General features: G+C 38.9%; 1 protein-coding gene across 4 annotated transcripts in view; it reads left to right on the forward strand.

Moving 5' to 3' along the window:
• Window positions 1-18634, forward strand: part of MICU1 (mitochondrial calcium uptake 1) — a 235625-nt gene that overhangs the window by 184684 nt on the left and 32307 nt on the right. For all 4 annotated transcript variants that reach the window (XM_032840752.1, XM_032840762.1, XM_032840772.1 and 1 more), the window contains one exon: window positions 11432-11569. In XM_032840752.1, the coding sequence (XP_032696643.1) occupies window positions 11432-11569 (138 nt within the window). The remainder of the gene's footprint in view (window positions 1-11431; window positions 11570-18634) is intronic.

Genomic DNA, 18634 nt, shown 5'->3' on the forward strand with positions numbered 1-18634 from the left:
ACAGCTGATGAAAGTTTCCTTTGGAATATAGAAGGTCTGAAATTGATTGGATTCCCCTAGCTATAGAAAGGCTTTTGTGTTTATATTTTATTGCTGTGAAAAAGCATTAGGCACATGATCATCCCAGCTTGGGGGACATGTTACATATTTTAGTGAGTTGATGGCTAATTTACATCATGCTAGGGCCCGCTAAAAATTAATATCCTCCTTGCCTCTGTTATACAAGTTTTGATATTCTGATTATTTGCCAGTGATTACTGCCTACTGACTTAGAGAGTTTTCTCCCATTATAATAATGGGAGAAATTACCCATATTCTCCTATGAAAATGTTAACATGAAGAAACTGGTGCCTCTCTCCCCAAGATTGCTATTAGAAAGTATTTGATTTCGTTTTTTATTTTCCTTTCTTCTTGCAATTTCTTCATGAAATTTTTGTATCTTTATTCTTTTTTTTTTTAAAGATCTTATTTATTTGAGAGAGAGAGAGAGAGAGAGCGTGCGCAGGGGGGGGGGGGGGGGGGTCAGAGGGAGAAGCAGACTCCCTACCAAGCAGGGAGCCCGATGCGGGACTTGATCCCAGGACTCCAGGATGATGACCTGAGCTTAAGGCAGTCGCCCAACCAATTGAGCCACCCAGGCTCCCTGTGTCTTTATTCTATTGATACAATATATTACAGTAATTGATTTTCAGGTGTTAAACTACCTTCTCATTTATGGGATAAATTCCACTGGGTCATAGTATATAATCCTTTTTGTATGTTGCTAGGTTTGGTTTGCTGGTATTTTACGGAGACTCATTTTTGTTTATTCAGTCATTCACTGTGATGAGGAAATGATCAACTGTGAATACACCAAGGCCAAAGTAAATTGTTTATCTTAACTGTCATCATTATTTTTTAACAGCTTTTCACACTGGCTGCTGTCTTCCACAGTTTGCCACACCTTTAGGTAAAGTCGGCACGTCAGGTCTTGTAGAGTGGTCATTAAGTGTCAAGTAATGAACAAGGTAAATCTCCAGCTGTCTTATGAATGCTGACATGCTGTCAGCAATGCTAGGACAAAAACAGTATGGAAAATGTTGTATTTTTCACCTTGACAGTGGATCCCAGAGAGCTATCTAAGAAAGGATGAAGTCAGAGGAAAACAGTGACATGCAGTGAAAGGAAACAGCACTTTGCTTTCCTACTACCATTGGTCCTTGGTTCTTATCTTCTAAAATTGGAGCTTTTATATTTTTTTCCAACAGTCACATTGTCTCCAAAACTCTTGTGATCTCCTATGAAAAGAAGAATGTCCTTGAACTCTGAATAAATGCTGAGCATCAACTCTCAAAGGAACACATTAACACAAGACAGACTTCTTTTTCTGTTGCTGTGATTTAGAGTAAAATGGTTATTTGAAAGCAGAAATTGGATATGATAAGATCTGCTTGCTGAAAGAGTTATCTTAAAGGAAAAATAACTTGAGACTAATCCTATATACCAATTCCATGTGGAACCATTAAATTCATAGATTGATTGGAATATTAAATAGCAGTTAATTTTGCCAGAATCTCTTGTTCATATTGATCAAAGTCTTATCTTAGGGAAAAATAGCCACACAAATTTTGTGTAATTAAGAATTCCATGTGAGTTAATGTATGGAAAGCACTTAGAATAGGATCTACAGTAAGTACTATATAAATGTTTGTATTGTGGGTGATAGAGTATGGATTATTCTTTAACAACCTAAGAAATTTTTTCAAGTAAGTGTATTAGCCCTTTTATGCCTTCTTTTTCTCTGGTGCTGAACTGTGATTTTTTTCCTGCTTTCTCCCTTATTCAATATTTGGTTATATACCTTTAAACAAAACAAAGGAAGTTAACTGGACTGCATTTACTTGAGATTATTAGGCTTAAACCACCCCATGTTAGTCTTAATTCCCATTCAGACTAGTTTCAAAGTCAGCAGACTGGAGGATTTTTTAAAACAAACTTAAGCTGATAATCTTTTTTGTTCTGAGGATTTAATCCCTTTGGTTGGTATTGAGAGATATGTTTTAATAATTTGCTATGTTTTCTTTTTCTTTAAAGATTTATTTATTTTAGAGAGAGAGAGTACAAGGAGGAAGGGCTGAGGGAGAAAGAATCTCAAGCAGACTCCACACTGAGCACAGAGCCCAAGTGGGGCTCAATCTCATCACGCTGATCTCATCACCTGAGATCACGACCTCAGCTTAAACCAAGAGTCAGACGCTCAACAGACTGTGCCATCCAGGCACCCCTGTTTTCTTTCTTTTTTTTTTTTTTTAATGAAGAAACCATAAGTCAATACTTAGCTTCTTATCTCACAAGGAAAGAGTTGCTAGATATAAACCAGCAAAACAATTCATAAAGAAAAAGATCCATGCATTTCACTGCAATAAAGATTTAAAACATTTCAAAAAATAAATAAAACTTCTATGCATAAAACAAACTATTAATAAAGCAAGTATTCTAATCTTATAAATTAATGAGACAAATATGAGCATTTCTACTAAAAAAAAAAAATAGGCAAAGAACATACACAAAAAATTCAAAGGAAGAACTAGAAATGGCCAGTCCATGTGTTAGAAAAATTCTCATCAGCTTCTCTAGTAATCAAAGAAATATTCATTAAGATAAGTTACCATTTGGGACGCCTGGGGGGTTCAGTAAGTTAAGTAACTGCCTTCAGCTCAGGTCATGATCTCAAGATCCTGGGATGGAGTCCTCCGTTGGGCTCCTGGCTCAGCAAGGAGTCTGCTTCTTCCTTCTCCCTCCCCCTGACTCATGCTCTCTCTCTCTCTTTTTCTCTCTCTCAAATAAATGAAATCTTTACTATTTTTCCCCTAGTAATAATATTTTTTATTATCATGCTTGATATTGTCAAGTATACCAAGAGATAGGTATTCACATATACTACTGGGACGGTAAATTGAAATATCTTCCTGGAAATTAATTTGGTAATATGAATTAAGAGCACTAAAGACTTTATACCTACCACTTTTCAACACACTAGATTGGGCAAAAAATTAAAAGTCTGACAATACCAAGTACTGAAGATGAGAAGCAATGGGAACTCTTATACATAGCTGATAAAAGTACTGGAGATTCTTTTGATATTTTATATCAAAATTTATTATAATATTTAAAATTTATTATATGATAAATAACATATATATTTTGTAATATATATAATGCATAGAGACCAAAAATATGACCAAATTAGTATAAAATTTAAAATTAATAAAATAAATATTTTAAAAGGAACATAATAATAATTGGATATTCATAAGCTAACAGTTCCATTTCTAGAGCTATACCTTAGACTAGGAACTCTTTTTTTTTTTTTTTTTTTAAGATTTTGTTTATTTCTGAGAGAGAAAGAGAACATGAGAAGGGGGAGAGTCAGAGGGAGAAGAAGACTCCCCTGCTGAGCCGGAAGCCGGACATGGGACTCGATCTCAGGACCCTGAGATCATGACCTGAGCTGGAGCAGCCACTTAACCAGCTAAGTCACCCAGCTGCCCTTTACTAGGAACTCTCGTTCATGTTTCACAGACATTGATAGAAGAATATTCATAATAGCATTGTTCATAATAGCAAAAAAGCTGATAATAACTCAGATACTTGTATGAGGAATAGGAATATAGGAAAACATAGTACTTTCAAACAATAGAAATCTATAACAATAAAACTGAAAGAAGTACACGTAAATGTACTGACATTGATGAGTCTTAGAAATATAACACTGAAAAAATATATAGCACTGAAAAAAAATTATGGAAGAATACACTCACTAAGATACCATTTTATGAATTACAAAAGCAAGCAGAAATAATATATTGTTTGGGGACACAAACGTATTTTGAAATAAGAAAAAAAAACAAACAAAAAAGAAATCCAGATGGTAGTTACTTCTTACAGGAGGGAGAGAGATGAGCTTCCACTGTTGTGCTAATTCCTCCTCTCTCAGGTTAACTGGGAGATTCATGGTGTTTATTTTTATTGTTATTATTATTTTTATAACTTGTCTATTCATATTATTTCATATATATATAATATTTAATAATTTAAAAGAGCTTGTAGAGTCTTACTTCATAATTCCATTTTTGGAGATCAATCCCAAAACAGTAACAAAAAATAAGTTCTAAAAAAGTATCCCAGTGGTGGTATTTACTGTGACCCCAAACTGAAAAAAAAACTAGATATTCAGCACTATTATTTTTTTAAGTAATCTCTGCACTCAACGTGGGGCTCAAACTCACAACTCTTAATATCAAAAGTCACATGCTCTACTGCCTAAGCCAGCCAGGTGCCCCAAAAAAGGACTTTAAAAAGCCTTAAAAAATACATTAAGTGTACAGCGCCTGGGTGGCTCAGTCGTTAAGCGTCTGTCTTTGGCTCTGGTCATGATCCCAGGGTCCTTGGATCAAGCCCTGCATCAGGCTCCGTGATTGGCAGGAAGCCTGCTTCTCCCTCTCCTGCTCCCCCTGCTTGTGTTCCTCTCTCTCTCTCTCTCTCTCTGTCAAATAAATAAATAAAACCTTTTAAAAGAAATTTTTTTTAATAAAAAATTTTTTAAAATGCATTAAGTGAGATAAAAGTTAATTAGAATTTGCTAAGAAGTGAAAGCTAAAGGAAGCTAAAGGAAGAAGATAAAAAAGCCAGGAGTAAGGTTATTCTGAACAAGATAAATTAAAACATCTCCTGTTCTTACTAGAGGTAGGCCACAAATTTGACTCCAGGCTTCCAGTAACCAGGATAAAAAAGGAAAGATGATTCATGGTGCACTTAAGATAAGAGCAAATCAACGTTCTGATGGAGACCAGAGGGAAATTTCTCCTCAGATTAACTGTGCAGGCAAGTTACTTACATTCCCTCTGCCTGTGTTTCCTCCTCAGTAAAACAGAGTAACAATACCGGTTAATACGGTGTTGTGCGGATTACATAAGGTTAAGTTCCCTGGACAGCACCTACCAGGTAATAATCACTCAAGTAGGTTACTGATTAGCCATAATGAATGATGTTCTCAAGGGTGGCTCAGTTGTTTAAGCATCAGCCTTTGGCTTAGGTCATGATCCCAAGGTCCTGGGATCTGTCTCTTTCTGTCTGGTAATAGATGACCAGGATAAATATTCAGCCAATAAATAATATAATATAATATAATATATTATAATATAATAAATATTTATATTTTATATTTATATAATATATAATTTATATTTGTATAATATATATAATATAATAAATAAATATTCAGCCAATAAATATTCAGCCAACTGTAAGTAGTCTAATCTTGAAATTGTTCTAATGTATTGAATAATAAATAAAATTTGTTGTGTTTACTTTTTCTGCTTTCCAAATGTAAAAGTAATACTCTGCAATCAAAGACTGGTCAAAACCAGTTATGAAAAGAACAGTGAGAAATAGTAATTGAACTTAGTTAACACCTGCTAAAAACAGAATAATTAATTGAGGCTTTTAGCTTCCTGGGAAGCGATATCATGGTGATAAAAATATTGCTACATTTATTGAATGCTAACTAAGCACCAAACTCTTTGCTTAATTCTTTACATATAATACCTCATTTAATCCTTACAGCACTTTGAGCTTGTGAATATTATCTCCATTTTTTTGGCGGGAAGATTTTGAAGCCTTATAGGAAGTAAGCCACTTAGCTAAAGTCTCAGCAGCAAATATGGGTTCAGCCCAGGCCTTGCTGGTTCTAAAGCCCTTGTTCTAAGTCACTTTAATATATTACCTTTCGTAGAATGAAACCAACTTACCATATCTTGAAACCCCTTGTTCCAGATCTAAAGCATTTTTTCCCGGACACCCTCATTCAAGTATACCTTGCTTTTTACTATCCTGTAATAAGTTCATGTATCAGTCTTGTTATCTTCTGGTTTTGATTGTCAGACTGAAAAGTTAACCTTCTGGTTTAACTATGTGTAGTTGACACTCATGCCATTTAGTCACTTCATTTGATCACCACCCTGGACTTAAAAATAATTTTAAAATGGAAGATATCCTTGGTTTTGAAATAGAAAAGTTTGTTAGTTTAGTTTGGTGTGATATTAGTATTGACAGTGAAGATGCATCTTGTATTTAATCATCAAGAAAATTCAGAATCCAGGCAGTTTGACCTGGGGCTCTCTGATGTTCCCTCCCAACTATAGAAACAGATTTCCCATTCAGACAGTGAAGTGTGTATGTCATGCGCTCCGAGTGGGTTTGCAGTAGAGAACATGGCCTGTCATTGTTTTGCCTTTTTATGGACATAACAGACAGTTGTCCTGAGACTCCTGGTAGGAGCAGCAATGGCATGGTGAAGATCCCAAAAGACAAATACTTGGGGCACCTGGCTAGCTCAGTCAATAGAGCAGGTGACTGTTGATCTCAGGGTCATAAGTTTGAGCCCCACGTTGGGCGTAGAGATTACTTAAAAAAAAAAAAAAATCAAAAGACAAATACAATGAAGTTGAAAAACAGATGTATTCATCTCAGTGGCTTAAGATTACTCTATATTAATTGCATTGTGTGGTTCAGAAACTAGAATAAGCCTATTAAGAAAATTATCCTGAAATACTTGTGTAAGGGCAGGATTTACCATAGGAGATAGATAAAATCTCCTGAAAAATAACTGCACAAAAGAGAATACGGTTGAAGTTTACATTTGTTGAAACACATTAATGTCAAATGTCTTTAATAAATTAAGATCCACTTGTAGATACTGATTTCCTTTTATGATTTTTTAAAATCTTTATTTGGTTCATAATACATATTTTCTTCTTTTTCTGGCTTCCCATATTCCTTAAATCATTTCATCTAGATATATAGACCATCTGTCCTTCCAAAAGGCTATTCCTTCTCTCAACAAGGGGCAGAAGTGGAAATAAAAGGCACAATATGGAAAGAAAGCCAGGAAAAACCTTATGGACAGTTTTTTGGCTCCTCTTCTTTGGTCCCTCTTTGCAACCGCCTAGGGAATGACAGGGAGCCAACAGCTTGTATCCATTTGAGAAAGTGATAGTGGCCACGGAAGAGAAAATGCTAAGCTGTTCGCTCTCTTCCTAGACAGAAAAGCAATACAAATGGTGGATGGTGTGCTGGAATGCACATGTTCTGTGCCACAAGACCAAATAGATTGGGATTTCTTATTGAAGTGGAACATAAGAGGCTCTATCAATGTTTGACTAAGTAAAATGCAAGCTAGTCATTTGAATTGCTTCCAAATATACAGCTGGAAGCTCTCTCTTCATTGTGATAATTTTGTAATAACCTCTCTCCCCAAAGACAGTCTTACGACCTGGGGAATTACATGCACACTGTGCTCCAGGAGTTGCACCCCCAGGATTTTATGGGCTTAAGATATACAGTTCATCCTGAGAACCACACGGTATCTAGCGATAGCCTGTGAAAATGTAGCCCCAACAAAGGTCCTTGAGAAATTGCCCTTGAAGCTTCCGAGTCTCAGTGTAGGAGGTCTTCAGCTAATAAATGTTGAATGAATAGCACATTAGTTCGAGCCAGTTTCCATTAGCAGTTTTGTATGTGAAGAAAAACCACTCTCTCCCACCTCCTCCAGCTGCATTAAGATCTCAGAAATAAGGTGCCTGGGTGGCTTAGTCATTAAGTGTCTGCCTTCAGCTCAGGTCATGATCTCAGGGTTCTGGGATCGAGCCCCGTGTCAGGCTTCCTGCTGAGCAGGAGTGGAAATAAAAGGCACTCCCTCTCCTACTCCCCCTGCTTGTATTCCCTCTCTCATTCTCTCTCTCTCTCTCTGTCAAATAAATAAATAATTTAAAAAAAAAAAAAAAAAGACCTCAGAAATAAGGCAGTCTTGCCTCAAAGGAGCCTAAAAACCTAAAAGGAGAAGTGCTGTCCGAAATCAAATTCCAGAGCAGGTAGTGACTTTGAGGTGGGCTTCATGGAGCTGAATTTTCTAGTTTTGAGGCCCTTTCAGGTTCCAGCCACAAAAGTAATGACAATAGTAGAACCCGTTGCCCAAAGTCAAGTCTGAGTCCTCAGAAGAACATTAATAAAAATATTAATTTGAGTATTAGAATTGTCAGTCGGAAATTTCTCCTGGAAGTTGTCTTTGTTGTCTTTGAAAATCAGAGGTGAGGCCTTATGCCCCTGTGGAGAGCAGATGAATACAGGCCTTTCATAAGCCTGGAGCAAGCCACTGCTGCTGTTGCTGCTGACATTAAAAACAAGAAGCATTTCATCCTTGAGTCTGTCATGTAGGAGAAAGCCTCAGACGCATCTAATGCAGAGAGATGGAATTTCTCCCTAGTTGTCCAGTCTCCCAGATGAAGGTAAAATGAACACCCTAAATTGTTGAAGCCTGCCTGGGGGAGCGGGGACCACAGCTCCGTTTCTCTCGCCTCTCGAAGCCCCTTGATGACCTGTGCATCTCCAGCTTCTGCCTGGGTACCACTTTTCACTGATACCTGATGGAAACATGGCCTTGCAGAACTCTTACCCACCCTCCCTTTTGTTTCACGGTGGTAAATTGAACCATAAATCAAACTTAAATTGAACACTGAAAACTTTTGATACTGTCAAAACTTAATCAGAAAAATTAATCAGCTCTGTAGAAGTGACGGGGTAACAAAAATGAAGCATTGAGTAATTGAGTTAATAAAAAAAGAGGCCTTCCCTTAATATTGACGATGTTGATTTCTTTGGAAATGGTTTTGAAGTTTTGCTTCAAGAGCAATTTCTCAATAGTTTTAAGTATGACCAAGCCCCATGGCTGTGTTAGTTTATCTAAAACAGTGCAGGGCTACCCCATAGAATGAATATGTACCATTGCTTAGAAGGATGAGAATGATATTGAGAATGAATCTTTGGACCCATAACAGAGCTGGGTTATGAGCAGTCCCAGCTCTGCCACAGGGAACTACCTGTTGCCTCGGTTTTCTCATCTGTAAAACGGAACTGATAATATCTACTCCATAGCGTTGTTAAATGATTAAATGAAGTCATATATGGGCTAAGTTCCTAGCCCATAGTACAGAAAATTGTTGTTGTTGTAATGTAGTTCTTGGGTCCTGCTCACTGATAGTCTCACTAGGGAGGGTATGAGTGTCTATCAACTTACCGTGCTAAGGAAATAAGAATTGAAAGAGCATTTCACTCTTGACTATATATTTCCTTATTTTGTGTCTCATATGTAAGTCTTGTCTCCCTACTAGATGAAGTTCCTGAGGACAGAAACTGAATCTTTTCCGTACTCCACAATGACTAACACAGTGCTAGATAACTAGTAGACATTCCAGAAATGTTTGTTGACATGACCTTACTTGGTAAATGTCTTATGTCTTTCTAATATCCCTTTTATGAGAATAGGATTATGCCCTGCCACATAAGAATCTTAAATTTCCTGGTAATCTATTTTCCAATAAAACTGTAGGGATAGTTTACCATCTTCAAATTGTTTTTTCTTTCTAATTCGTTTCTGGGCTCATCTTTGGCCATTTTGTTATTTTTGCATTTATAAGTTTCATTAACACTGCAGCTAGCACTGAAATAACTTTGCTGTTTCCTTTTTTTTTAAGAGGGCAGGAAGGGACAGAGGGAAAGGGAGAGAGAATTGCAAGCAGGCTTCACACCTGGCATAGAGCCTGACTTGGGGCCCAGTCTCACGACCCTGAGATCATGACCTGAGGTGAAACCAAGAGTCAGATGCTTAACTGACTGTGCCATCCAGGCACCCTTTCCTGTCTCTATTTTTTAATGAAAATTTTAGTTTTTTGATATTACTGAAATTAGTTAGACACCCTTTATACTTAACCTTTCCATTTGCATATCTAAATGTATTTAATGATTTTTCAGTAGTTTTGTGGTAAATAAGCATGTCTAATTAAGACATCCTACACTATGTATTTTTTTTAAGCTCTGTTGATGTCTTAGTCTTTGATTGCCATTTTGGGGAAAACCTGGAAATGCATTACTTTCCTTTTAAATGTGTGAGTGTAACAATTAATATTGTTATATTAAGTACAGATTGAGGAACTGATAGGACTTTACAAATATACAGTTGATCAAATTTATAATTAGCTTTTTATCAGAGTATTTTTTAATGGTAATTGGCCTGTTCAGATTTTCTACTTCTTGACTCAATTGGAAGGGTGGGTAATTAATATTTTTCTTAAGAATCTTCCATTCTTGGGGCACCTGGGCAGCTCAGTTGGTTAACTGTCTGACTCTTGATTTTGGCTCAGGTCATGATCTCAGGGTTGTGGGGTCAAAGTCAAGCCCCATTGGTCTCTGCGCTAGGCATGAAACCTGCTTAAGATTCTCTCTCTCCCTCTGTCCCTCCCCACCCCAAATATCTTCCATTTCTTGAGATTTAAGATCACAGCCTAAAATTATAAAGTGAATTCATCTTCAGTGTCTGTATTTTTTTTAAATAATTTATCATTTCTGATTTTGTATGTTAGGATTTTCTCTTTTGATTAGGCAAACTGAAGTTTTATGGGGACATTTTGGGCAGTTGGAAGATCACCTTTGGCCATACCGTCTAAGATTTGATTTATCGTGTTCCCATTATCATTCATTCCTAACCATACATAATTGCAGGTTTTGTGAAAGTTGTTTAAGAGTTTTGTGTCTGTGACTTCCATAGACATCCTTCATTAACATCTTGTTTCTGGCATATTCCCCACTGTCTGAGAGCACCTCCTTCCCACTGTGAGGAGCTTCTACATGGCCCTCCTCACCTCTAGCACTCAGTGCTAGTGTTCCTGTCCAAGGGCTCAGTGAGCTTCTGCCAGTGTCCTCCACCATTTCCTGGGAGACTGCCCTGATTTCCCAGAAGGCAGGGGGATTTGAGAATCAGTGTTTTACTACATTCCTTCAATCTGGTCCCATCTGCTCCATAATCAGCTGCCAGTCCTCTAAGTCTGTGACAAGAAGATGGTCTTCCCTAGTTTGATTCCTGGGGGAGGATCCCCCTCCTTTGTCATTCCTTATTGATTATAATAAGTACTGGCAGGGGGCCATAATTAGCTTTGAAGTTATTTCTGAGTAGCAGGGACATGGATGATCCAGAGAGCACTTCTTACCAATAATATTACTCATGAATTGGAATGGAGTTTTAACATCGTTTTTATCCCCACAATGATGCTCCCACTCTGTAAGGTGTAAGGTGTTATAGCAGCTCTGTTTTATCCATGAGGATATTGAGGCCCAGAGAAGTTGAGTGACTTTCCTAAAGTCATAAATATTGACAAAGCTGGAATAAGAACCCAGATCTTCTGTTTCTGATTATTTTTTTTCAAATCTTAGTGAGAATTACAGTTCAAAAATAACAGTCTCTATGGCCACCAACTATTTTCTGGCATCCAGCTTGATCATTCCACATTCCATGTCAAAATACTTCGCATTTGACCCCAAGAACACTCTGTTTCTCTCCCAGTTCGAACGCCATGACCCTGTGGATGGGAAAATTACTGAGAGGCAGTTTGGTGGCATGCTGCTGGCCTACAGTGGGGTGCAGTCCAAGAAGTTGACCGCCATGCAGAAGCAGCTTAAGAAGCATTTCAAAGAAGGAAAGGTAGGTATCTTTGTTTATAGGAAGAAAAGGAACCATGGGAAGGTATGGTTATATTGCAAAGGTACTAGCATAATGAGAGTGTCATGAAGCAAAGATTATAACTAATTCATCTCTGGTGCATAAAAAAACACAAGCAGTGGATGAGGAAGAAGGGGGATTGCAGAATAAGCCCTTAGGTTTCTTGTTCAAAGGGTGGCACTGTGAACTAGATTGAGAAATTTAAGAGGTACCTGTCTGGCTCAGTCGATTGAGCACACAGCTCTTGGTCTCAGGGTTGTGAGTTCAAGCCCCACATTGGACTTAGAACTTACAAAAAAAAATTTCAGAAAGACTATCTAGAGAGAAATTAAAAAGAGACACTGGTTTCCAGAGGAATATAAAGAGTTTAATTATAGATACCTTGATTTAGGATGCCTATATATGGGGTGCCTGGGTGGCTCAGTCAGTTGGGCATCTACCTTCAGCTCAGGTCATGATCCCAGGGTCCTGGGATCGAGCCCCGCATCAGGCTCTCTGCTTGCCGGGGAGCCTGGTTCTCCCTTTCCCTCTGCTGCTCTTCCCCTGCTTGTGCTTTCTCTCTTTCCCTCAAAAAATATATAAAATCTTAAAAAAAAAAAAAATGCCTGTGGACTCTCCAGTTAGAGATGATTAACAGCCACTTGAATATTCATATCTACTTCAGATGACTGAGATAGGTTTGGGAATCATCAATACATTATTCAGGTTAAAGCCGTAAGACATTTATTGTTCTTTTTCCCCCACCCTCAACCCCCTCCATGAGACGTTTAAACAGCACAGGAAGGAAGCAGTTAGAGAAAGTAGTGCAGCTGAAGCCAAGGAAGTGGAGGGTACAGGGACAGAGGGGATCTAGCAAAATAAGATGATAAACGTCCATTGGCTTTGGTAAAATGGTAATAATTGATGACCTTTGGGAGCTACTTATTAGAGTGGAGGACACATTAGAATGGGAAGTAAAGAAGTCGAGAAGGAGAAGATAGGAAGAAATTGAGGAAGAGGGAAGAGGGGCTCCAGAAAGAAGGAAATAGAACATATTCAAAACTCTGAGGCAGTGTACAAGTCTGCTTGGGCTGCTACCACAAAACACCACAGGCTGGGTGGCTTCAACAACAGAAATTTATTTTCTCACAGTTCTGAACGCCAGACATTGATGATCAAGGTGCAGGCAAGTTAAATTTCTAATGAAATTCTTCCTGGCCTTTGGACAGCTGCCTTCTAACTATAGCCTCACAAGGCCTTTCCTTGGTTGTTTGCTTGGCAAGAGACAGAAGGAGAGCGAGAGAGCAAGAGCAGGAAAGCACACATGCATACTAGCTCTCTTGTGTGTCTTCTTACAAGGACACTAATCCTGTCAGTTCAGGGCCCCACCCTTATGACCTTATTTAACCTTGGTTATTTGCTTAGAGGCCCTGCCTCCCAGTATGGCCACACTGGGGGTTAGGGCTTCAGTGGGTGTATAAGTTCTGTGGTTGGGGGGACACACTGATTCCACAACAGATAGAAACACAAAGTCCAGCTTGTGTGAGAAACTGAGAGGGGACTGTTGTGGTTGGAGCATATTAGCAAGGCGGAGAATGGCCTGAGATAAGGTCTGAGAGGGAGACGGGGCCAGCCCGTACATGGCACGAGTTTGGATTATATTCACAGTGCAATGGGGAGCCATTAAAGGGCTGTGAACAGTGAAATGCTTGTACATTTGTATGTATATTTAAATAAATGACTCTGGCTGTTTTATGAAAAATAGTTTGGAAAGGAGAAAACACAGAAGCCAAAAGGCTGATACTTGAATGATGAGAGAATTCGGGAAGAGATGATGGAGCATTTTTTGAGCAACACTGCAATTGGAAACCATGAGTTGGTGGCAGCACCAGCCAGCACTGCTCTCTGATAGCTTTGCACACCAGCTGCACCTGGTGCAGGAAGGGGCAGATGGTAGAACTGAGTCAGCACTGGGGTTTTGCCAGGGTGTGGGATGGACATACTGAAGCAGAGATCACTGAAGAGGCATACCTCTTAACCGTCACGCACACGCACACGCATACACACACGCACACATGCCCCAGGTTGCCAGACCTTCTTATTCGCAGCCCAGTACCTTTTCCCCTGGACAGTGATTACCAGTCGGCCATGACCAAAGAAACTGACCTGGCACTAAAATTGTTCTATCCCTACAGCAGGTGTTCTCTTGGTTATGGGGGGAGGACTCATCATTAACAGAAAGTGACAGAGAACAATCCTGTCTCTTAGAGACAGCTTTTACGGTGCTTAGTACCCAGCTCATATCTGTTAGAAATTATGATTTCCAAAAATTAGTGTTTAGGTGGAATTTTAGCCCTTAGGCTGAAAACATGGTATTTGCATTAGGAAACACTCTTTTCTTTTTACCAGACTAATTTTTAAATAAGTTTTGTTCACACATTTATTTGACCTTAAAATAATTAACTGCCATTATAGGCTAATTTGTATTTTATTGTTAATTCATATTTTAAAACAATAAATTGTTTGTTGGAGACATCTCCCTTGAAGGAATAAGGTATCTTTGGCAGGAGTTAATTTAGGACCTGGAGACCTTACAGAAGAGCTGTAAAGTAAAAGGACAGTTTTTTTTGTCAAATGATAAAAATCTGGGGTGCTAAATTACTTTTGGCCTAGAATGTCCAGGCTGCGTTAGCCAGGAGATTGAGATTGATTGCCCTCTCATGTTGATTAACTTTGTGAACATAGCAATTAACTAAAATGAGAGTTAATGAAGGGCCTTTGCTCCTGAGGTTACCAGTCCATCTCTCTAGGACCATGTCTCATTAAAGGGGAATCACCATCTGCTTCCTAATTGTTTCTTTTATTCCACTCTGGATTTGTTATCATGAAAATGTAACTTTTCATTTGGCTCATATTAATCATTTTCCGCGTGGGATTCTGCACAGATTATCAACCCAGACCTAAAGGACTGGCGGTCCTAGTGGTGATATTAAGTAAATATTTGCACATCACTTAATGACTCTGCGATGTTTCACTGCCTTTCACATTGTTCTTTCTCTGTCCTTCCAACAGCCTTGTTAGATCTCCTTTTGCCTTTGAGATTCTAGAGACAGAAAGAAAGAGAAATGAATGACCCACCCAGAGTCTGGACTGCAATCCAAGGCTTTCTAGTCCAGATCTTGTCCTTTCTATAGCAGATTTCTCCTTAGCCATACCCTTTGTCCAAAGCAGTGCTTCTCAAGCCCAGTCTCCCAGTATCTCTTGGGGGATTTTTCAGAAATGCGATTGTTGGGGCCCTCTTCAAACCAGCTAAATCAGCAGCTCAGTGGGTGGGTCCAGACATCAGTGTTTCTTAAAAGGCTCCCAAGGGGATTCTTGGATGCAGTTTAGCTTGTGAGCCACTGGTCTGGAGGGCTGTCCTCTGTCCGTGTCTCTAGATCTTTTGCCTCTGAGTAATAGCTGGACAGACTGGGGGAACCTGGCATGCTGGACAGATTACTCTATTCATGCCCTGAGGAACTGCCGTGTTTCTTATTTAACAAAGACAGTTTTCATTTCTTCCTTCTTTTTATTATTATTTTTTTTAATGGGGAGCATGTTTGTATGGCCTTTATTTTAAAAATCAGTCCCTGTCCTCTACCCCATTTTTCCCATTCCGTTCACTATCCTTTTTCTTGTGAATAATTCTTCTAGGCCAAATCTCACTGAGCTCTAAAATTTGCCTATTTTCCTTCCTCCATATTGTCTTCTCATTAAAAGAATTTTCTGAGACTTTATAAATGTAATTCACAGGGATGGTTCTCTATGCTTAAGAGCACAAAAGCTGTAAGCTTTAATAATTTAGTGAATTCACTTAAGGCTGAATTGAAAATGATATTGAGTTCAATGTCAGACATTGCTATGTGTAAGACACTAAGCTAGGTGCTGTGGGAAAGATAAAAGATAAACAGAAACCATCATCTATCCCCAAGAAATACATAGTCTGTAATAATTGAGTAAGAAAACATATATACACACACATGCACAAAGAACTATGTAATTTCATATCCAGTGTTTACTGAGCATCCACTCTGTGCTAGGCACTCTTATAAATATTGGGAATACAATAACGAGCAAAAACAAGTCTCTGCTTCACAGAACTTGAACTTGACATTCCTAGTGCTGGGACACAGGTGATAAATAATTATAATACATGGCAACTCACTTGACTTTGAGCCTCTTGAGAGCATGGTCCTACTCCTGTTTGCATGTCCCCAGTACAGTGAGTGTCCATAGGCAAATCTTTGTCAAACGCATTGGTGAATGTATTAAGTATACATATAAATCTCTGAAGCCTTTTGGGAACACCAACAAGAAAGATTAGAATCAACTGAAGAGACTAAGATTTCTTGGCAGAGATATAATTTGAACTTGGTCTTAAGAGCAGAGTAGGATTTTGCAGGGTGTCAGCTTGTTCTTTGTCCTCAACTTGCCTTCTGCTCCCTCATCATTTCTCCCCAATGTTGACCCATAATCTTTAAGGTTGGTGAAGGCAGAAGGTCTCATCTTCTGTAATCCCTTCCTGCTGAAGAGGGGTGTAGAAATGTCCCTACCTGTGGGTCAGTATTGGTCAGCTGGGGAACATATAGGGGAGTTAGGAAAGGTGGAGGAAAGAGGGAAAACCCACCTTAGCTTGACAATAGCCAGGCCTCCAGTATCCTGAGAGTTTCTTTAGCATATGAAGGTCCTTTTGGACATCTCCCTTTTTCCTTATCTCCCCCAACTCTCAAGTATATAATCAGTCATTCCTCACAACCCCAAGGCAGCTCTTTCTGCCCAAGGGTCCGGTCCCCGTGCTTTAATAAAATCACCTTTCTGCACAAAAAAAAAAAAGAAAGAAAAGAATGTACAGTTTTGACAAGCAAAAGTTACAAAGCAGTTTGCTTTTGTATCAGCATCACCATGTAGTAGAACATCTGAGGTGTGGCCATTAAACTGAAAAGACTAGAACTCTCCTTTATTGCTTAGCTTTGTTTTACTGATTAGCTTTGAAACTTGTAATTCCCCCAAAGTATTAAGCTGTGAATTACTAGTAAAAGAATTTGTGGATTTTTCCCCTATTATATTTCTGTTTTGCCTCTACTATTAGTCTCATATACTTCAAAGGTATGTGAGTGGTATACTTGTCCCTGTTATCTGTCCCTCAATGTCCTACACATACCAGAAAAGAGTATATTTCAGAGCTTAATTGAATAAAGTCATTGCCATTTGCTCTGTAGCAGTGGGCCCGCCGGTTTCCTGAAGACTCAACCTATTTCTTACTGAGTACTTGCCAAGTACTAGGCATTTTACCTATCTTCTCCCTAATTATCACATCTGCATGATGGATAGAATCCCTGTTTTTCAGATGAAAAATACTTTTCTGAGCCTTAGTTATTTGCCCGAGATCACACAGGGTGTTAAGAGGTGGCACCAGGAGTCAAAGCCAGGACTGTCATTCCACAGTCCGCAGTCTTCCCACTAATGAGCCTATTCATCGTCCCTCCTTCTTCTCCATGATTTGAAGAAGCATAAGGGCTTGGGGGAAACAAAACCATGTTGCTAGACCCTAGCATATAGAGAGGTGGCTAGAAAGTTAATTTATAGAAGCATTTGTGGAGGACCTTGAGTACTAGGCAAAAAGTTGAGTTTATCCAGTTGACAGTGAGAAATCACTGATATTTTTGTGAGTAGGAGGAAGAACCTAGGAAGAAAGTGATGTTGCGGGGTGATTAGGTACTTGTAGACATGTAAGTAATAGAAGTGGTTTACTTTCCCCCCACTGCCAGGCAACAGTTGAAGTGTGGGGTTTGCAATGGGAAGATGCTTTATTGGAGCAAGATCGGCATAGTTACACCCCTGAAAACGTACCCACAAAATTGGTGACAGTGGCCGCATGTAGGGTGGGAGACTGGAAGACAAGGGTAGAGGAAGAATTTGCTTTGTGCTGTTCATATATTACTCTTCATATATTAAAATAAATGTTTTTTTTTAACTTGAAAAATAATTAAATGTTTTAAAAAACTAAGCAGAAGATGGAGCAGATGATAAGTGATAAGACTAGTACAAGGCGTAGCATATATAGAAGAAGAAAGGGGGCTATTTTATCTTTTCAGTGAGCCATAGAGGGAATTCAGGCAGTGGGATTGATTCCTGGCAGATGGATTTCCTGTGACTGATTAAAAGATAAGGGAAGGAAATCATGTGTGACAGTGTGTTGCCCTGTAATCAGGTGTCACCTTCACCCGTGCCGGTCAGCACTGGGTCCCTGGCATTAACGGACGACTCCAAAGGAAGCCAAATTTTCCTTATCCCTCTTTCTACTCCAGCTGCTTTTTATTTTGTTAACAGCTTTATTGAGGTATAATTTAGGCCATAAAAGTCACCGATTTTAAGTGAACAGTTCAAGGATTTTTGGTAAATTTACGGAGTTAATGTAGTCCTCACTGCCATCCTGTTTCAGAATGTTGGCATCACCCCAGAAAGTCCCCATGCTAGCTTGCAGTCAGTCCCCATTTCCACCCCTGCCCCCAAACATCCAGGCATCTTTCTTCTGTCTCTGCAGATCTGTCTCTTCTGGACATTTCATAGGAATGCATTCATAAAGTAATGTAGCCTTTTGTGTCTAGCTTCTTTTACTTATCATCCTGTTTTGAGGTTTATCCGTGTTGTTGCTTGTATTCATAGCTTACTGTTTTTATTGCTGAACACAGTAAACAGAATTCCACTGTATGGTTATATTGCTATGAACATTTGCATACAGATCTTTATGTGGACCTAACCATTCCTTCCTCTTAAGAAAACTGCTAGGAGTAGGGGCGCGTGGGTGGCTCAGTGGGTTAAGCCTCTGCCTTCGGCTCGGGTCATGATCCCAGAGTCCTGGAATCGAGCCCCACATCGGGCTCTCTGCTCCAAGGAGAGCCTGCTTCCTCCTCTCTCTCTGCCTGCCTCCCTGCCTACTTGTGATCTCTGTCTGTCAAATAAATAAATAAATAAAAATCTTAAAAAAAAAAAAAAAAAGAAAAGAAAAGAAAACTGCTAGGAGTAGAA

This window comes from Lontra canadensis, unplaced genomic scaffold (assembly GCF_010015895.1).
Source record: "Lontra canadensis isolate GAN:19392208 unplaced genomic scaffold, GSC_riverotter_1.0 scaffold3, whole genome shotgun sequence".
Taxonomy (NCBI): domain Eukaryota; kingdom Metazoa; phylum Chordata; class Mammalia; order Carnivora; family Mustelidae; genus Lontra; species Lontra canadensis.